We start from the raw sequence: 21,012 nt of genomic DNA on the forward strand, positions 1-21,012 counted from the left end.
ACAGAGGGGGACAGGCTACTTCAGGCCAGGGTTTGGGGGAGTTTAACAGTTCAGGGTCAAAGAGGTGATCCTCTGTCTTGACATCTTTCTCAGCCTGGCTTCTACAAGGCCCCATCACCACATGGCAGGAATTCTTCCCAGAGGCTACTCTTAGGAATGCAATTTGGCCAGAGTTCTAGATCTCTGAAGCAATTCTGATGTCAGGAGAACAGGATGAATAGGGGTGGGGCCGAGGCACCAACAGTATTTAGAAGCTCCCTCCCCTGATGGGGTGCCAAGGGTAAGAGTGGGAGAGAGGAGGGCAGCAAAAAGGCAGATCAGGCTCTGAAATGCCTGCCCAGAGCCATCTGGGAATCAGGACTTTGGGGGGCGGGGTTCCTAGGGAGTTGGGGCCTACTCACCTCTCCTCCAGCAAGAACTCTACCTCCAGCTCTTCCATGCCCTGGCAGGTGGATAAAGGGAAAGCATTTGTGAGCTGGGGCTGCACCTGTTGGCCCCAAAACAAGTCCCTTTAGCTTCTACCCCCACCCCAGCTTCCCATCACTCTCCTGCCTTCTTTTTTTTTTTTTTTTTTTTTTTTTTTTATTCATGATAATCACAGAGAGAGAGACACAGGCAGAGACACAGGCAGAGGGAGAAGCAGGCTCCATGCACCAGGAGCCCGACGTGGGATTCGATCCCGGGTCTCCAGGATCGAGCCCTGGGCCAAAGGCAGGCGCCAAACCGCTGTGCCACCCAGGGGTCCCTCTCCTGCCTTCTTAAAGGGCTCAGCACCTGGGACAAAGATCTGAGATAATATCTCCAGCCAGCTCAACTTAGAAGAATGGGGGCCCCTTCCCTCATCTATTCCTTCATACCTCTTGTCACATAATTTTAGGAAGCTGTGACTTCACTGGACTTTAATTTTTCTGCCAGGATGTAAGCCAGGCAAGAGCAGGGATACTTGTTCCCTGCTGTGTCTCCGGGGCCTGGGACAGTGTCTGATACATAGTAGGAAATCAAGCATTTGTTGAATGATTGAATTGATAACATCCTGGTCTTTTTCAGCTCTGGTTTTCTCTGATTTGCAGACTTTCCCTTCTTTACCCTCATCTGTCCTCTGTACCCTGGGCTATCTTAGCAGCAGGAGTCAGGGAAGTAAAGGAGCCAGCACATACTCCATCCCTATTTTGTACTGTGAAAGGTGCTAAGTGCCTTAATTATGTTTTCCCATTTTGGTGCCACAACAACCCTGCAAGGTATCATCATTGCCCTTAGACATATGAGGAAACAGAACACAGAATTAAATATATTCTGCAAGGTTACACAGCCAATAAGCATAGCACAAGGACTGAACCAGCAGTACTATCTTTTCCTGAATTGGTGACATAGAGAGAAGCTCCTAGAGTGGAGCCATGGAAATAACCAGCTGCTCCTCATGAGGCAGGAGGCTGAGGGCCTGGATACCTGCACCCACCTCTGGGTTGAGTGGGAACTTCACATGGGTTTTCTTTCGGAAGCAGAGTTTGGTGAGGTCATAGAGAATTGTCAAGAGATGGTCATCTGGTGTCAGTGTGTCTTCATCACAGACGCTCAGCTCTAGCACATTCTAGGGGAGAAGAGAGGATACAAGTCTGGTTACTTTGTTTACATGGACCCATTTCCCTAGCAAGGATGTGGGTCTGGGTATGAGACCAGCACAGAGGTCCCTGTTCAGGTGTGAGAGCCATTTGTAGAAAAATGAGCTCAGAGGGGATAGTGTCTATACTCTCCTTTCCAACTCTCTGAAAACTTCCTGACCCTCTAGGGGGATGATGGAAGGGCAGAGGGAGCAAGACCCTTGCCAAGTCATAGACTGTTCAGCACTGGGGCCCTAGATGCTAAAGAGAGCCCATTAAGTGCTAGACAACCCAATTCTGGGAAGCTAACATCTTAAAGCTCCAGGAGAGTGATGTGGCAAATTATGAGGATTCTCATACTTGATGAGCTTGGAGTGAAGTGTTTGAACTCTACCCTTTGGTTCATCAGCCCCGAAGGAAGTCTCATGGGTGGTCCCAAAGCTGCATGGCAAGAGTTGGGTGGCTACTATAACATCTAACTGAACACTGAAGTCAGTGATTTTAGGTGATGTGGATTAGCCTCTGAGGTCTCTTATTCCAAGGATCCTAGGAGATGTGGGTTGGGACCGGGTTTGCCTCTTTGGTCCCTATCAGGTGGTTAAAAGATAGTTGGAGGTTCCTTGCTGAATGAGATCTGTTGACCTTGTAATTACTAGTAACATGGACGTGCCCCAGAACCAACTGCATAGATTCATACGAGCAGCCCCATAGATCTTTAGACAAAGGAAGTCCAAATTCTGATTTCAAGATGGAGTCTGAGCCCAAGTCAAGATCCCCTTTCCTCACCAAAATGATACATATGATAGAGGAGATAGTTTTCTAGTAACCAATATAAAGCCCTCCTTGAAAGCAAAAAGGACTTATCATGAACCAGAAATAAAGAATCACTCTAAAATATGGAAGCAATAAGCTGGAGATGTGAAGCCTCAAGTGACCCAAGACTGGGATTGATACCTCCATGATGAGGCCAAGTTTGTTTAAAGAGCACTCTGTCGAGGGGGTGCCTGGGTGGCTCAGTTGGTTAAGTATCCAGCTATTGATCTTAGCCCAGGTCTTGATCTCACAGTCATGAGTTCCAGTCCTATGCTGGAATGCTGGGCATGGAGAAAAAAAAAAAAAAAGGCGAAGAAAAAGAAAAAGAAAAATTAAAAAGAGCACTCTGAGGTTGCTGAGGTTATAGCTCAGCATGTCCGAGGGAGAATTCTCCCACAGGGGAGTCACCATATATCTGAAGAAGGCCAACACCATGAAACAACAGCCCAACAAATGAAAGAACAGATACTCAAGGAGCTAGAAATAATAAAGCCTTCTAAAAAGGAGTTAAGATAGGGAAAATCCTCTGGCTGGAATTAGACTGGCCTTGGACCTAGTGAATAGAATGGCCCTTTCCCTCCATGTGTTCTCTTACTAGAAGCATGTTCTGCAAGCATGCTCAATTTTTGCAGCTGGAACCACCAGGTTCCAGCAACAATTAGGTAGAAGGTGAGAGAGAAAGGAAAGACGATAGAGGATGAATAGACTCAGAGGGACAAACATGAGGCAGGCCTAATGAAGGAGTGGGTGAGTGAGAAGATGGGTCACTAGAAGTAGGTGGAAAGAAAGACAAATAGAAGAAGGACACATAAGCAAACAGAAGGAAAAGCAGGCATGGGGTGGGATTGGAAATGTCAGCATGGCTGACACAGCGTGTCTTGCAAGTCTCACCTTCACTTGGCTCTGGATCTGGAAGCTGAAGGTTTCATTCCACTCTGGGTTTGGGCAGTTGGAGATGGTCCTAGTCCTCAGCCTCTCACGAGAAGCGGTAGGCAGCCAGAGGCTCACAAAGCAGTCTGTCTGGCTCACTGTCCAAGGAAGACAAGAGTGGGGAAGGGTGAGGAAGCAGCCTGGGTCCAGGAAGGAGAGAGTCAGAAGGAAACTTCAGGCAGGTCACTTTCAGAGCAAGCCTTTGTCTTCAGGCCTTTGTCTCCCCTCCTGACTCATGGATCTGACTCTCCAGAGACCTTTTCCCAGAACCCCTGAGAAGGCTAGAGCTTGCAGGCTAGAAAGTTCTCAGAGGGGGATTCAGGTCCCACTGATCACTCTCAAGGACACAGATAGCCTCTGGCTCTTTTCAGAAGCATCCCAGCTCTCTGAGCTAACACCTGCTAAATTGGAACAAGGTCTGACTACACGTTTTTTCCTCTGCCAGGGGAATATCTGGAGGACAAGCTCCACAGGGTCCAGTCCAACTCTTTCCTTAGCCCAAGATACCAGGGAAACCACAGTAGGGTACTGCTCTTCCTTCGGGCTGCTGAGAAGCAAGGGGACATAGTCTGCTGTGAGTCTGCCCAGAGGGCCAGGATGGGAAAAGACTTGAGTGGAACAAGAGTTTAGGAGAATCTAGAAGCAGGGACCACCATTTACATAGAACTAATGTCTCTACTGCACCTAGCCAGGCTCTTCATACCTACACTAGTCTCCCAGCATGAGGCATGAGGGACCCAAGAAAGCCTCACATCTAAGGCCATGTACTTTTTTTTTCTCACTTGAAATGAATAACTCCAATGTGATGTTGTGGGATGTGCTCTGGAGAAGGGACAAAGGCTTTGTTCTTTTTTTAAAAATATTTATTCATGAGAGACACAGAAAGAGAGGCAGAGACATAGGCAGAGGAAGAAGCAGGCTCCCTGCAGGGAACCTGATGTAGGACTCCATCCCAGAACCCCGGGATCACAACCTGAGCCAAAGGCAGACACTCAACCGCTGAGCCACCCAAGTGTCCCAAAGGCTTTGTTCTTAAAAATCCCTCCCAAAGTAGGGGAAGGACTCTCAGATCTTCTGGCTGGAGCAGCAGAAGGCATAGAGGTGAAAAAAAATAGCAGCCTAGTGTGACTCCCTCCCTCCATTCTACCTGGGAGGAGAGAGAAACAGGTGCCATGATGGCCCTTGTCACTCTCCTGACAATGTGCTGGGGTAATTTCCAGGGTACACACCAGGCATGTAGAAAATGGTAAAAGTCAATACAGTCTCCAGTGTCAGAGAATCCTCTAGATGGTGGAACTGGTGTGAAGATAGGAGTTTTGTTCTAATAGGCCTGACCAAAACTACTAGTTCAAGTTATTAGTAGCAATGCCCGGTGAGAGTAAACCTGGGCTGTCCCCTGGGACTGACTCTCCACCCATGGTTTGCATCATAAGCATCCCTAGTCTCTGATTTCCTCTCCGATGTCTGATTAATCTTTGAGGGCTCGATGTTCAAGGGAGTTGGAATTCACGGCCCTCCTCCCACTGAATAAAGGTAAGATGGCATTGCCTCTTAGGGGTCATAATTGCTTAATCCAGACACAAAGAATGACCAAAACCCAGAGTAATCTACAGAAAATGATGACCTCATTGTCCCCACCCATCCCCTCCATGGCCAATCTGCTCCTGCTTGCCATCAACTCAGGTGGCCAGGCCAGACGCCAAGTATCATCCTTGGCTCTTACATGACATCAGTTTAATTCCATTGAGCTCTCTGGCTCACTCACTTCTTACTTGTACTGCTACTGCCTCGGTGCAGGGCACCGTCACCTCTGCTGCTACTTCCCGACTGGGCACCCTGTCTCCTGTCATGCCCTACTCTAATCTTTTCTCTCAAGATAAATCAGAGGGATCCTTTTAGAGCTGACCATGTCACTCCCAGTTTAAAATCCTTCAACATCTGCTATCTGCCCTCAGGAAGGAGTCCCAAGCACTCAACATGGCTGCCTCTCCCACTTCCCCAGCCTTAGCCTCCTCCTTCTACCCTCCCTATCACCCAGCCCCTGTCCTGCCCCCAAACACACACATATGCATGCACACACACACACACATGCACACACACACACACACACAAGCACTTGTACTCACCCTCTACATTCCAGCCAAACCCAAACATGTGTGGTCTCAGAAGTGCCATGCTATCTTGCCATTCCTTTTTGTCTAGAACATGGTTCTCTTCCACTTTCACCCCACCCTTCCCTTGGCTAGCCCCTTCAGGTGTCAAAAGGAACTTCCTCTGGAAGCCTTCCCTGAGCCCCCAAGTCTTGGCCAGTGTCCCCCTTATACACACACACAGCTTAGAATTTCTGCTCTTCTCTTGGCAGAGCACTGGCTATACTGGACCAAAGTGCAGGTCAGAGCATCTGCCTCCACTGTGCCCCAAATGCTGAGAGGGCCTGGAGACCATGAGTCAGCACTTGCTAAAAATTTGTTGAATAGAGGAATTGAATGGAAAAGCCCAACTTCCTGCTTTAGAGCACTGTATCAAATTCTGGGCTGGGTCACCACAGACATAGGTAAGCAGCTCAGATCTCTATTTGCTCTGCTTATAGGGATACTCCCCAGGGATCTCCCAGGACCCCTCCTGGACAACCCCCATTCCTCCTCAACCTGAAATACTTTCCTAGGGTCTTCCTCCTGTATGGTAGGGAACCTGCAGGCAGGGATCCCGCTAACTCTATACCCATTTGCTTAGCATAATTTGGCCCTGAGAAGGCCCCTTTGCCTCTAAAACCCCTTTCCTATTATCAGCTCATGCCTAAAATTCTCCCATTAAGCCCATTAAATAAAATCTCAGTATTTTTGGCGTAAGTTTTAAATCTCTAGGCAAGGTGTGACTTGGAAGAGAGGGATGAATCGGATACCCCCAGTTCCAGCATTGATTTGTTTTTCAGTTCTAAGAGACCTGGTCCCACTTCTATCCACAAGGTTGGGAAGGGGAAGGAGAGTACAGCCGAAGGAGGGGGAAATCCTGGGAGAGGGAGAGATCACTTGACGGAGTGAGGCCAGCAGGGGCCCAGAGGATACTCTGGGGCAGGCATCATTAGCTAGAAGGAGAGAGATCGGCATGTTGGCTATGATGAACGGTTAAGCAATGCTGACCCAATTTTGAGGATTTCGGAGACTACAGGGGATTTCCTAGGCACAGACAGTTCTAAGCCTTGTTCCTCTTGGAGTGATAGAGGGCTTGGTCATTGAATGACACACCTTCTTTCCCAGAATATGGGTGGCAAAGATGACTCAGTGAGATCTATAGATGTTGAGGACACTATCTTCCTAATACCTCTGGAGACACCTGCCTCACATTTGTTGGCTTGAGTTTTAACTTGATTTTCCCAAGAGAATAAAAGCTCTTGGACCCTGGGAGGTTTACAGGGCTCCATCTTGTCCTGGCCCCGGGCTGGGTGGAGCACTCTTTGACAAGGGAGTCATCCCCCAATCTCATTCCTTTCAGACTCCTTAAAATCTTGGGAAACTCAGACACACACTTGGGGACTGAACCAGTGTGGAGCTCATTTTTGATCCAAGCTAGAAGGGAACAGTTTAGGGCAGGAGTAACCCAGCACCCAGAAGACGTTGGGATAGTTGCCAATCTCATCAGGCAAGGCAACAACAGAGCTCAGCTGAGGGGATTCCCAAAGGGGATCTGGAAACCTCCCAAAGGCAGTCTCTGCGCCAGAGGGGCTTGTGGGGAAAGGGAAGAGGAGGTTGGGGGGCCAGACCTCAGTCCATTTGTCTGATTGCCTGTGCCCCTACCCCCCACCCCAACCTCTGGGATGCGCAGGGGATGGGTGTGGCTGGAGAAGACAGAGGAGCTTGGTCAAAGGGAAGGTCTGCACACACAGGTGCAGGCATGCCACAAGTGTGCAGCCTGGGTGACCCACAGGGTTGGGACAGACACACCTGGGTGGGGGTGGAAGCAGAGGAGTGCAAGCTGTGGGTATCCTAGGGGTGAGGGGAGTGGGTGAATTCTGCCCAGGGGTGAGTGAAGTATCTGTGTGACCCACTGTGGCATGGGCAAGAAAGGCAAAAGAAGTGGCCAGGCCCTGCCCAGGGAACACTTCTCAGATCACTCGCTGGTGGCCTGGGAGGCCCCGAGAAACCAGAGAAGTCCCTTGGTCTCCTGCCAGCCTCCTGGCAGAGCCAGGCTCAAACTGACACTGGCTGGCATGGGCTCTGAACACTTTGGCCTCCAGGGGGGCCAGCTGGAGTCCTTCCCTACGCCCTGGTTTTCCCTCAGCCCCAGGGCCCTCTCACTTCTGTTTGCATAGTGGCAACAGTTTGTCAGCCTCTCCCCACCTATGCCTATCGCCCCCAGAAAGTCATGCGACCCCTTCCTTAGGAACTCAGGTACCCTATCACTTGGATTCCCAATCCTCCTCTGCCTGGCCCCAGCCTGCTTCTCCTGCTTATCCCCTCTACCTCACCCCCCTTCCCAGAGTCCAAACACTAGGATCAAACACTGCTTCCACTTTAGGCAATCCTTAGCCTCGGTGTGCGGAATGGGCCTCAGCATTACCCTGGGGTTGTTCAAAGGAGCAAGTGCTGTTTGGAGGCCTGCCCCCGGCCGTGCTCACAGATGCCTTGAGGCCTCTCTCTCTCTCCCTCAACATGGCCTCTCCCGCAGATCGGGCGCCCAGGACCTCTGGTCTGCCCCTGTCAGACCCCAGGCCCTCAGAGCAGCCTTCCTTAGCTACTCTCGGCTTTCAATGTCCTCCTCTAGTTCCTTTTTTTTTTTTTTTTAAGATTTTATTTATTTACTTATTTATTTGAGAGAGAGAGAGAGAGAGAGAAAGTGAGCAGGGAGGTGGGAAAAGAATCTCGAACAGACTCTTCGCTGAGCACATAGCCCAGTGCTGGTGTGGTTTGCTCTCCCAGAACCTGAAGATCATGACCTGAGCCCAAACCAAGAGTCAGATGCTTAACTGCTTAACTGCTTAGCTGACTGAGCCACCCAAGGGCCCCCAGTTCTAAGTTCTATAGTGGTAGGTTCAGAATGTCATCTCCTGTTACTAGTCTGTAATTGCTTTGGGTTAAATGCACACTTGGTAACATGGCTCTCTGCATTCTGTCTCCCCGAGGCTCTCTCTACCTAGCTGAATCCCAGGGTGAGGGCAAGAGGAAAATGATGGAACTCTGGGGGAGCTTGGTGGCTCTTAGGCCATGCCTGTGTAGTCACCAGTCAGTGGGGACACCTAAGCCATGGGGCTTTGACACAGAGCTTTTTCCTTCTTGAGGGCCAAGCCTCACTCTGGATGGAGCAAGTTGAGAGCAGCATCGGGAGGAGATCTGAGTTCTCCTGATTTCTCGAATTCCACCCCAAAGATAAGCATGAGGGGAGTATCCTGCCCACCCAGATACCTTCACTTCTCTCTTAAGCCAAAGACTTCCCAGGGCCCCCATAATCTGGGAATGCAGCCAAGACTGGGTTGAAAGTGAAGTTAAGTCTACAAGAAAACACTGCACAAACAGCCCTGGTGAGTCCGACCATATCCATGGGGCTACACTGCAGAGCTGGTGCTATGTGGCTTCTGCCATGAACCCCAGAACCCAATTTAGGACCCATGCACTGAGAAAGGGCATTGGGACTAGGCTGACAGATGGGCCTCTCCTTCCACCTCTAGCAGCCCACAAACTCATGCAGAAGCAAGAGGGGCCCACCATGGGAGAAGCTGGTGCTCCTAGCAATGGGTGCTAGAGGAGGGGGAGTAGGGAAGAGAGAGTGAGGTGAACACGGTTCTCAGACCCAGGTGGTCTGCAGGGGCCAGTAGTGCCAAGGTAGCAGGTGAGAGGAGGGGCCTGGAAAAATGATATAAACCCCAAAGCCTGGAATACTACCTGAGTATAGCAATCACCCCCACCCCCACCCCCACTGCCACTCCTCTGATGTTTCTCCAGCCAGGGCCTGACTTAATCCAGGTCCCATGAGCAGAGAAAGAAGGAAGACAGGAGGATACTCACCCATATCAGCCTGTCGGACATTTCTCATCCGGATGACCTTCACGGTCAGGAGATGGCATGGAGACAGCCCACCCTGTGGTTGGAGAGGATAGTGGGACACTCTTCAGGCTATGACTACTCAGCAGCTCCAGAGCCACGGGCTCCCACTGCTCATTCCCAAGAAGTCTCCTCCCATTCAATCCGCATTCTGGGCCCCAGAGGATCACTGGTCCCCAAGGCTTTCTCCTCGCCCCACTGCTAGGAGCCAACACACCTTGGAAGAGGACAGCTTCAGGCCTGTTCTGTTCACGCTTCATCTGTTTGAATCTCAGGATTTGAAGCCCCTTCCCTGAAAGTTTGACCCTGGCTTAGAGGAGTCTATTTACCATCCACTTCCAGCCTGTACCCATGGCAGACGACACTGGACTCCTCCAGCCGACCAAAGGACCATATTTATAGAGGCCTTTGAACTATAGAACCCTTTACACTCCACATAGTTCACCCTATGTTGCCAAAATCACGTTACAACTTTTTAAAAGGATGCAATTCTTCTCTATTTAAAATATTATTGGAGGGTGCCTGAGTTAAGAGTCTGACTTTGGCTCAGTCATGATCTTAGGTTTCTGGGATCGAGTTCTGCGTCAGGCTCCCTGCTGGGCAGGGAGTCTGCTTCTCCCTCTCCCTCTGCTCATCCTCTTTCTCTCTCTCTCTCAAATAAATAAAATCTTTAAAAAAGTATTATTGGGGTTTTGGAAAAACCATAAAAGTATGAAGAAAAAGAGTCTCCAGCATCCCATTATTGATGATCACTATTATCATTTGTTTTTGTTTTTGTTTTTAATGTTATAATTATTTTTATTTTGAACTCAAACTGTACACAGATAGTTCATCTGTTTTGGCTATTATCAGAGACAACACTGCAATAGCTTGCTAGCATCTACTGAACACTTACTATTTGCCAGACACTATTCTTACATTTTTAAATCTTCATAAGATCTTTATAACAGATATTAATTTTTTAAAAAGACTCTTTATTTATTCATGAGTGACACAGAGACACAGGCAGAGGGAGAAGCAGGCTCCCTGCAGGGAACCTGATGTGGGACTTGATCTCAAGACCCCGGGATCACGATCTGAGCCAAAAGCTTAACCACTGAGCCACCCAGGTGCCTGAGGTATTAATCTTTTTTAATTGAGATAAAACTGACACATAAAATTATATTGGTTTTAAGTGTACAACCTAATGATTTAATATACAGATATTGCAAAATGATTACCACAATGAGTTTAGTTAATACTCATTATAGTGAAAATGATCTTCTTGTCATGAGAACTGTCATCATGTTGATGTCTATCCTTGCAGCCTCTTCTGGGGCTTCATTCTAAACAGCCACAATAGAACGACACCTGGAAAGGCTGCTACCTAGACCCTGAGATAGAATTAGGGCCTCTTCTTCCTCAATCCCCAACAGTTTCCTCAGAATCAGAGCCAAAGCCAAACTGACAGTTATAAATAGGCCTGAGGAATCCTTTGGTGAGGTTAGCTCTGAATGTTGGGTATCTTCACAGTTAATAACTTGATCTCACAGGATTCTGTTTAGCTATGTGACTCAAGTCAAAGGCCACACACATCACTTCTCTCCTGGTTCTGGAAACATGGCTAGGCCTTTGCCAGACCCCCCTCTGGGCATAATGGGCTCCTCGTTTCTCACTCCCCAGCTGGCAGAGCCGGTGTCCTGGTCTGATCTGGTGAGGAAGCAGGTGTCAGTTTTCACGCAGGAGAACAGTTGTGGCAAAGCCTGTTCCCACTGGCCTACTTTCTCAGAGGGCAACGACAGTTCACATGGGCCGCCAGAGGCCTCAGGGCATTTCCTAGTGTTGAGGGGCTCTCGGCCATCACCGTCCCTCTCTTGCCTCCCAGAGGGGCTGCTCTGCCTGGCCCCCTTACGTCTAGTCTGGAAGGGAGCATTCACAGCTTCCAGCAGGACCTCACTCGAGGTCCTCCTGCCCTCCAGGAAGAGTCTGCTGCTGCCATGTAGCCCTGGTGCCCTCCAGTGAGGCTGCCCACCTCTTCCCACTCTAAGCCAACAGCGCTAACCACCTCAGCCATGACCTGTTGAGCGTCTGCTATATGCTGGGCGTTGTGAGTATAATCTCTACATTCCATCTTGCTCAGTCCTTACAATGACCCGCGAAGCAGTTATTAGCCTCACTTCACAGATGGCGAATCTGAGCCTGTGTTCTCTGACGTCTGAAACTCAGCTAGAATCAAGAGGACCTTAAGTGTGAATCTAGTTCTGATTCAAGCTCATAACCACGACCATGGTGTCACTTTACTTGAAAATGACCTTTACCTTTCAACACAATGACAGGTGTCGCTTGCCCCTCATGTCCTCCTCCTCCTCCTCCAGCTTTTCCTCTTAGAACCTCTTTTCCTTCTTTTCACTCTGAATTCCCCCCAGGCTCCAAAATAACCCCCAAACTCTGATAGTCCTTCTACTTGCAATGCTTTCACTGGCTACATTCCTGCCAACATATTCCACAACCTCCCTCTTTTAAGGAGTCCCACCAGAGCCTAAGGGTTTTTGAACGAGTTCCACTCCCAGTAGCCACAGAAGGCTCCCGTGTGGTCTACCTTGAGTCTCAAATCACAGCTTCTAGCTCTGCAATTTATAGGAGAGACCCAATTCCAAAGCACTTTCTTGCCAGCAAGGGGGTTGGGAGATAGCCCAGAGGGGTCAGGCTGGGAGGAAGGCAGTGGGAACATGGGACTCAAGTCTTGGGCCCAGATGATCCCGATGATCAGGTTGGTGAAAAATGACCGTCTTGGATAGAAATGAATGTACCCATTTTGCTTCAGATATAAATAACCAGCTCAACTGAAGTGGTGCTAGAGATAAGCGAAACTTCATGGCCACAGAGGTAATTGATACACAGTAAAAAGATCCAAAGGAATAAAGCACAGTGTCTGTGGCTGTACAGCTGGAAACCAGAAACCAGCGATATTATGGGACCCAAACTTATGGGGTAGTTTACGGTGTGGTAAGGGGAGCCACTTTAAGGACTCAGACAAGCTTGTCCCTGGATGGGAGGCCTTGGCTGGTTATCAGGGAGAAAATCAGAATATTTAACGACAGCCATGGCTAGGCATCATGCCAGCTGGGCTGCAGCCCTGCAGCAGGGATGGATGAGGATCCTTCAGTTCATGGGGCATCAGAGGGTCCTGGGTAAGGACCAGGGAGCACTCAGGGTTTGGAGCTCCAGGCAGGGACTGTTCGGCAAACAGTACAGAAGTGTATTCAGATATGATAATAACCAATACAGCTGCGTGGGAAGGGTGGGCTTGACGGCTTTCAGGGAAGCCACGTGGGAGAAAGGGCTCTACAGCTCAGGCCAACAGACACACCCAGCTCTGGCTCCAGCCTCTTCCCTGGCCTTGATTCCCGGGGCTGATCTTGCCAGGACTCTACTTCCCCTTGAGACCTACTCAGGACAGGCAGATCTTGCCAGCTCATATGGAAAAGATGTCCCGCCTTGACCCTCAGGACTGGCTATTAGGCAGTTCAATAGTCCCCCTTCCTACCCCCATATTTATAGGTAGGACCTTGGTGGGGGCTGGGGAGCGCAACTCCCTGAGCTCTTCCTATGCACCAGGCCCTGGGCCCGACCAGGCGCACCACATCTGTTCTCATTTAGCCCCCCAACCACACTCTGAGGAGGGTGGTGTTATCCCAACTTTGTGGAGAAGCCTGGGTTTAGAGAGACTGCATCTCACACAAGGGCACACAGTACAGAAGCAGCAGGGCCAGGACTCAGGCGCAGATCTACCTGACAGCAGGGTGGCATCCGGGGCGCGGGCTCTCATAGTGAGTTAACCAAACTGGCTAAAGCTAGCTCTGGGTCATGCACTGGACTACTTAACAGCAGAGGCAGGAGTAAGCCCTCCGTTGCTGATTCAGGGCTCTCCCTGCACCCCAGGTCTAGCTGTCACCACAAATCCATCATTGGAACAGTTACCCATGGGCTTCCAGGGGCAGGCTCCCAGGTAGGGGTGGGAATTCGGGAGGTTGGGTCTGACAACCATGTTTCAGAAGTGGTGGGTGTGATACCCACCCCCAGGCCAGGTGGACCCTAACCAAACCAGCCCACAAGGTTTGGGTGCAGGAGAGGGCAAGACAGCTCCCAGGGAGCCTGTGGGAACTCCCTCCTCAGGGCTTCTCGAGGCAGGCCTGGCTGGTGATGCCGCCTCCTCCTCCCCAGAGAGCTGGGTGTATACATCCCACCAGTTCCTTGCAACATCTGTGTCAGAGCTTCGAATAGCCTGGTGATAGCTTCCAGTATGTGTGGGCCTTCCCTCAAAGGACATCACTGGGATGAGGACTTTATGGGACCTCAGAACATTTCCCAGCTGTCTGAGCAACATCCCAGACCAGGGGGCTCCTGGGAGGAGCTACCATGGCTCTTTCCCTTTGTATCACACAGGCTAGGTGAGAGTCAGGGCAAGAAGTCCAGCTCTGAGTCACAGACCCTCTGGGACCCGAGAGGGACAGGCATTGTTCTCAGCTGCTTCATTCCCTGCTTCAGGTGCTCTATCGCTTCTCTGGAAGCTCTCCCCCAGTCCAGGTTCCAGGGGCTCAACTAGACTGGGGAGGCAGGAACAACAGCTGACCAAAGGCTCTTCCAGTCCCCTGAGTGCTGTGGGGAAACGTGGGCGCCCCCCAGAAGGTGGTACCTGTCCTGACCATGGCAGCAGGGCACCAGGCACCATGCAGCTCGGAGCTCTCCTCCTTGGGCTCACTGGAGGCTGAGTGGGGTCTCCATCTTCCACCCCGAAAGGACAAGACACTTTCAGGCCATTGCTCATCTCATTCAGTGAGTCAGTGTGGCCTGGGGGAAGGGCCCGGAGAGGAGAACCGGGAAGAAGTAGCTGCTGACAGTCCGGGCCATGGCATGCCCATGGCAAATTGGAAGCTTGAGGTAAATGAGAAAGCTGAGGCAGAGCTGGTCCGGAGCCCTGGAATCCTGGCCTTGAACCCAGAGTCTCTATAGGAGGCCCTCAGGAGTCAGATGGTGGGCCCAGGAGTCTTGACCACAGATCCAGCTGAACTTCCTGGCTGATATGACAGGTTGGCAATGCCACCAATCCTCATGAGACACCATGCCGCACACTTGCACAGCATGGCAAGGATGTCCACAGGGTAAATGCCTGTTCACCGCTAGCTCAGGCAAGCATGGATCCACCTCTGGCAGTTCCCAGCACCGTCTACCCGGGTGCTGACCTGGCCCCAGATGGCCCTGTGCCACACACAGCACCTTGTCGAGTCCGTGGGTACCCTCAGCTGAGCCATCCACCCAGGAGCCCCAACTGGACCAGCCCACACCCCCAGTGCTAGGTGGGGGCTGCCCAAGCCTAAGTGCTCCGTGTCTGGAGTCTACAGTTCTCCCAGCCCTCCCCGTGCCTGCCTCCTGCCCTCAGCCGCCAGCCCCACCCACCCAGCACTTCTCCCTCACCTCCAAGGCACAGGGGGCTGAAGGCTTGCCATCTTCTGCTTGGCATAGGTCTGGTAGGTAGTGGGAGAGCCAGGCAGGCATCTGCTTCTGGAGCATCGTGGCAGCTCTCCAGCTGGGTGGCAAGATTGGGAATTTATATTCTGACTCAGAGCTCCGCCCTCTGGACACCTCTCTGCTGTGGCTGGGATTGCATGGGGAGGGGTTATGGTGGGTAGGCAGATGGGGGGTGTGGGGGGCTTCAACTCTTTAGTATCAAGGGACTCAGAGGCCTTCAGATCTTGGAAATGTAGGAACCAGCAGGTGGTCCTGGCCCTTGGGGTCAGCAGTCTGCTGGCCCCCAGAAACTCAGAGGCAGCTGGCTGTCCAAGGGAACGGGTGGAGAGAACAGCATGCAGGACCTTCACAGTTCTCAGGTTAGCCCAGCCAGGATTTGGGAAAGCCTTCCCTCTTTAGCTTATCAAGGTCATGGCTCAGAGATGCCCTTCTGGGCATCTGGGGGAATGGGGAGGTGGTATGCTCCCTCCTAATTCCACTTAGTCCCACAGCTTCATACCCAGGAGCTGTGGACAGGGACCTCGTGGAAGGCAGGGAGGTCAGGGCTCCCAAAGTTAGAGGGAGAAGAAAAAATAATTGCCTGAATCCTTGGTGAGGAAAGGGTCAAGTGCAAGTGTCCCCAGCTCTCCCTCCTGGAAGGCCAAGTGGAGAGAGGGTGTGCCCAGCCTCTGCCTATCTCAGGGCAGCTTAGAGGATGCTCCTGCTCCACCCAACTGATCTCTATCTCGGCCTGATGGCTGGCTCACTCAGGGGCCTGGTGAGGTGACTTCGCCTGCTCGGCTGCCCAGCTGGGTACACTGGGAGTTTCCTGCCTGAGCTATCGCCCGAGGCCCTACAACCGGCTTTTCTGGCCCACATATTAAAGCGATTTTGTGAAATCGAGGGTGAGATCTGAACACAGGGCTGACTAGGCCCGAATGCATGGATGAAACCCAATCGGTGGTATCTGGGGGACTCTTTCCTGTGCCAGGCAGAGGTGCCCCCACCCTGCTCCCCTCTGCCTGTCAGGCCCTCCAGAAGGTAGATGGGGCCTTAGCCTAAACCCCTCTTAGTGTGCATCCTTCCCTTCCCTGACCATCTACCCCACTGCCAAGGACACAGACTCAGTACCCACACCCCTCAGTGGAATCCATTAAATTCAATTTAGTTCACACACTTAGTATCAACTGTATACATGCTACTAAGAAAGGAAATTCGAGGCCTGAAGTTGCTGATAGTCCAGGTGATGGTGGGTGGGGGTGGGTGGGACAAATGCATTCAGCCCCTCAGAGGCTGAGGTCCAAGTCTCCTATGGTAACGGGGGCATCCTAGAAGAAGCAATACAAATCCTTCACATTTGTAAACATCCGTGGTCTACAGAGCTGTGTCACACAGCTAATAACTGGCTAGGGGGCCCAGAAAATAGGAGGTGGATTTGGCTGGGAGGCAAAAGAGTAGATCTGGGAAGACTTCATGGAGGAGGTAGCACCTGACTTGGGTCTTAGAGGACAGCTAGGATTTCAAAAGCTAATGAGAGGTGGGAAAGGTATGCTAGGAGGAAGGAATAGCATGAGCAAAAGCAGGGAGGCCAGAAAGCAGGGTATGCTCAGCTATGCAAGTACTCTGGTGTCAGAGTAGTAAGGTGTGGAAGGAGATGTGGGGGTGGAATGTGGGATACAGGGAATGGTGGAAGTTGGGCAGAGAGGAGGGATGCTTTGTGAAGGAACAAATCTGGCAAGATACATTAGGGCCCAATAGTTGTGACCCTCAAAGTCCAAGCTTTAAATTTGAACTTACTCTGTAGGCAATGAAGAGCCATAGATGGTTTCTGAGCATGAGAGCGATGCAATCAGAGCTGAACTTTACGAAGGCAACACTATTGCTATTGTGGGCAGCCCAACCCACAGCACTACAGTGCCCTGAAAGTGAGGGATGAAGGGATGGTGAGTTCTGGGGCACCTCCTCACTGGGGTTCCCTCTTGTCTTTCCCCTCCCTCCACTCCTTTATCTTTGCCTATCAAATAGGCCCAGGGCAAGCCCCAAACTCCAGAGCATTCCCTAAAGCCTGGTACTTGATCCTCTTTTCACTGAAGAAGCCCAGCCACGCCCCTTTCCATCCATCCAAGGTAATGCATGGAAAAATCTAGGTCTCCAACCCTTGTATTTCCTCGTCCATAAATGCCTTGAGAGCAGGGCCTCATTTTTAGCTGAATGGAATCAAACTGAATAGGAGGCTCACAGGAGGTGAACTGGAGTGCCTTCCTCTGCACCCTCTGCATAGCTTCTGACCCAGGTGGGAGCTGGTGCAGTGGCAAACTGAGTGGACCAACCTCCCAGCAGGCACTTACTTACTGCCCACTGTGTCCCCAGCTCTGCACTCATTGCTCAGGGCCGTCTAGAAGGAAACAACGAAGAATATATGATCTAGTGAGGGGAGAAGAGGGAGCTGAACTCAGGGGTAACCAGTCCAGTGTGGGGCAGGAGGGGAAGAGGACTCCGTGGGGATGGTGGGAAGTGTGCTGGGAAGGTAATGAGTGCCAGTCCCTGTGACTGGGGAAGGAGCACATAAACCTCCTCTTCTCATCTAACAGGCCTCTAAGGAACATATAATTTAAGCTAAAACGTAAGCTCTTGCTAAACAGCTGATGCTCCAAGCCAGGTTCCCTTTCTCCCCTTGTCCCAGAGTCACTTTGGGTGGAAATTCCAAAGCTGCTGCTGCACAAAGTGGAAGGGACTATGCTCCTTCCCATCCCACCCCTCTCCTCCTTGATGAGCAGGGAGCCTGAGATCTCCACAGAGCCCTCAACCTGTGTCCTTGGAGGGCTCTGCCTGTGGCGGAGTCTGGGGCCTTGTTCACCGATTCCCATTGACCAGGGTGACCTGGACTTGCCTCTCACCAGCAGCCCCCTTGGCCTCAGGTAACCCAGCACTGAAAAGTACATTTGTTCCAGTGGTTCAACTGACAGCATTCCCCCGAGAATTCAGCAAGGATAAATTCCTCCCCTTTCTTCTTTCAAGATGCCTCTGGTATCTATGCCCATCCTGTCAGTGGCATCTGTCTCTTGGCCTCCTCTGACTCCCAGGGATTCCTCCCCCACACACCTGGCTGGCCAGTGAACTTTGTAACCACCCCTCCAACCTGCCGTTCTCCTGCTCAAATGCATCCGATGCTTAGCCATCCTTTGCCAACAAATTCCTTAAAGCAAGTAACAGTCCTATGTGTATGTGGCATTTTAGTATATGATAAAGGAAATCTTTCAAATAGGGATGAAAGGGTGGACTATTCATTATTGGAAAAGCTAGCTTGCCACTGGAATAAAATTGTTAGCTCCTAACTTGATAACTACACAAATTCCAGACAGGTTAAATACCTAACGATTAAAATAAAACTAGAGAAGATTTAAAATAAGATATTGGAGAATATTAATTTAATATAATATTGGGATGAAGAGAATCTTACTAAATAAGCCAATAAGGATATATCACCAGATTTGAAATACAGAAACATAAAATTTCAGTAAAGCAAAAGATGCCACAAGCACACTGCTACATGCAAAATACATCTTAAATTTCCTCCTCTTAATAAATATCCATGGGTAACAAGCTCACCCTTAAAAAAATAATGGTAAAGAGGGGAGTCTTGCCCTACCAGATTCTGAGATAAACTATAAAGCTACACTTAAACAAACAATATGCTGTTGGGGCAAGAACTGGACCAATGGGATAGAATTGAGGGATCAGAGACATGCCCTATATTTAAGAAAACTGAATCAATGATAAAGTCGGCACCACAAATCAATAGGGAAAGAATAGGTATTTAACAGATGATATGGACATGAGTGGCTCAGCAAATAGAACAAATTAAACAGTATCCCCACTTAATTCCATATTTTTGAAAAATGGGCTGTAAATGGGATCAACATCTGAGATGCAAAACTATAAAGTTAATAGAAGACAACATAAGAGAATCTATTTTTGATCTGGGGGTAGGAAGGATTTCTTTAAGATTTTATTTATTTATTCATGAGAGACACACAGAGAGAGGCAGAGACACAGGCAGAGGGAAAAGCAGGCTCCCTGTGGGGAGTCTGATGCAGGACTCGATCCCAAGACCCCAGGATCACGACCTGAGCCAAAGGCAGATGCTCAACCACTGAGCCACCCAGGTGCCCCTAAAATAAGGATTAAAACATGGAGAGGAGAAGTAAGTGGCTTAGGGTCACCATGGTAAGTGACAGGTTTGGGAGGCAAGTCAGTCTGACCTCAGAACTTCTGGCTCTAAAAATACATGCATCAGGAGATGTGTGTTAATATGTCCAGATGTATAAGAACCTCTGGCCAACAAGCTAGACATGATTCCATTAGGATGATGAGGAAATACAAAATAAGCATAAACATGACAAGAAAGCACCCTCATCCCAATGTAGGTAATCCTTATATTCTTAGTGTTGGCAGTAGATCTGGCTCACAAATATGTTCCATTCTTCCCCTTTATAGCAAGATGTTTATTATTTTCCAGCTCCTGACTCTCTCCCACAGAGCGAGACTGGCTGGAGACTTTTGCACACTGCGTTCACTCTTTGTCCCTGGTCACGTCAGTGAGAATGACGTGGCCATTGTCTCAAACTTGACTGAACACAGTAGGGTTAAGGGTTAAGGGTCTAGACTTTAAAGTTTCATAGAACTGGATTTGAATGTGGCTTCTGCTACTTATTGGTTGCATGAACTTGGCTTAATTTATCCCTATACACTTGAAGATGGGAGAACTTGAGTTTCTCCATCTGCAAAATGGAAAGCATAAGGATTTCAACCTCATGGGTTGGTTACAGAGACTAAAGGAGATAATGCGCTCAGCACATGGCTGATCTTCAGTTAGCACTGGTTTCACCAAAGAGGTGTGATGCGCAGGATTATCAGAGACACCTAGACATCATTCCTGCCCAAGGAGCTCCCTCCCGTTTTATTGGGTGAGACAGGAAGGTCACTCAAGTGGTCTCAGGATGATCCTGTCACATCTGAGGAGAGGTGTGAAAAATATGCCATTCAGAAAACACAGCCGCCCAGGGCCTGGGAGGTCAGAAGAGGCTGCCTGGCATAGGAAGAACTTGCACTTGCCTTTGAAGGGTAGAGCCTGATGAATAAAGCAGGAAGGGGCATTTGTCTCAGGTGCGAAAACATGAGCAAGGGTACGAAGACTCAGAAAGGAGATGAGAGGAAGTCCTGGGTATCAAGTTTAAGAATCATGGTTTTTGTTGGCAGTTTGAGAAAGATAGCAAATCCCCCTCCTAGGGGTAGAACGGGTGACCATCCTCACTGTGTAGTGTGGGTGAGCTGGAAGGCAGGTGTGCCACCATTATTAGCTTAGTATGGACCCTCAGGGGAGGCCAGGGTCTACAAAAGGCCTCTGATATACCTCTTCCTCTTCACCTGTGAAGAATGCTCTGGGTCTTGTCTCATCCACATGCCCTAGTGTCTCCAGGGCCTGCAGATGGCTTCAGATCCTCTAGCTGTCACTCTGGACCTAAGGGACTGGGGCTTGGTAAAGATAAAGATCTGCTCATCTGTGGAGGGAGAGGAGGACTCCAAGCAGGCCTGTAAGTATCAGAGGAAGGTGGCAGGAGGTGGGGTTGTAGGTTCTGTTCATTTCATTGCCTTCAGTCTGCCCTGCCAGGCCAGAGCTGAGTCCTGTCCATCTGTGGTTAGGTAGGGGTTAAGTCTACACGGGCAGACACTGCCTTTCCCTATGGCTGCTTTACAGGGTTGGGAGGGCCTCTTGAATGCCAGGCTGGATATTGATGGAGGCCACACTGGATAAAAGTCACCTGGCCATTGGAGCCTATATGGCCCTGGGTACCTGCAACAGATGACATTACATTGGGGGAGAACATTCGCTCTGCACTGGGCTCTGATTCTGGAAAGACAGATTCTGAACAGACATTGCTTGCAAAGGAAGGGACTTTGTGATTAGGAACTATGCTCTCCTGAGAACCAAAGATTTACCAAGGAATTAAAAAAAATGATGATAAAAACCACAATGAAATATCACCTCACAACTGTCAGATTGGCTGTTACCAAAAAGACAAAAGATAACAAGTGTTGGTGAGGATGTGGAAAAAAGGGAACCCTCATATATTGTTGTTGGAAATGTA

The 21,012-nt window shown here is 50.0% G+C and overlaps 1 protein-coding gene and 1 long non-coding RNA gene across 9 annotated transcripts in view; one reads left to right on the top strand and one right to left on the bottom strand.

Annotated features, from left to right (window-relative positions):
• The window catches only part of PLA2G4E (phospholipase A2 group IVE), a 58,735-nt gene that overhangs the window by 19,274 nt on the left and 18,449 nt on the right, over positions 1 to 21,012 (bottom strand). For 4 of the 7 annotated variants that reach the window (XM_077880754.1, XM_077880756.1, XM_077880757.1 and 1 more), the window contains 4 exons: positions 9,341 to 9,413; positions 3,303 to 3,439; positions 1,457 to 1,588; positions 402 to 442 (listed from right to left, as the gene is read on the bottom strand). In XM_077880754.1, coding sequence (XP_077736880.1) covers positions 402 to 442; positions 1,457 to 1,588; positions 3,303 to 3,439; positions 9,341 to 9,413 — 383 coding nt within the window. Of the gene's footprint in view, positions 1 to 401; positions 443 to 857; positions 1,373 to 1,456; positions 1,589 to 3,302; positions 3,440 to 9,340; positions 9,414 to 14,830; positions 14,943 to 16,660; positions 16,783 to 21,012 lie in introns of those variants that run through there. The other 3 variants (XM_077880759.1, XM_077880758.1, XM_077880760.1) reach the window with 3 other exon arrangements.
• On the top strand, positions 199 to 10,114 carry LOC144303064 (uncharacterized). 2 transcript variants are annotated; one of them, XR_013370095.1, is made up of 3 exons: positions 199 to 280; positions 602 to 8,856; positions 9,278 to 10,114. It is a non-coding gene; the product is annotated as an uncharacterized LOC144303064 (long non-coding RNA). The 2 variants fall into 2 exon arrangements; XR_013370096.1 differs by having other exon boundaries at positions 602 to 4,874; positions 5,704 to 10,113.

The sequence above is a fragment of the Canis aureus genome, chromosome 32 (assembly GCF_053574225.1).
Source record: "Canis aureus isolate CA01 chromosome 32, VMU_Caureus_v.1.0, whole genome shotgun sequence".
In the NCBI taxonomy this organism is placed as follows: domain Eukaryota; kingdom Metazoa; phylum Chordata; class Mammalia; order Carnivora; family Canidae; genus Canis; species Canis aureus.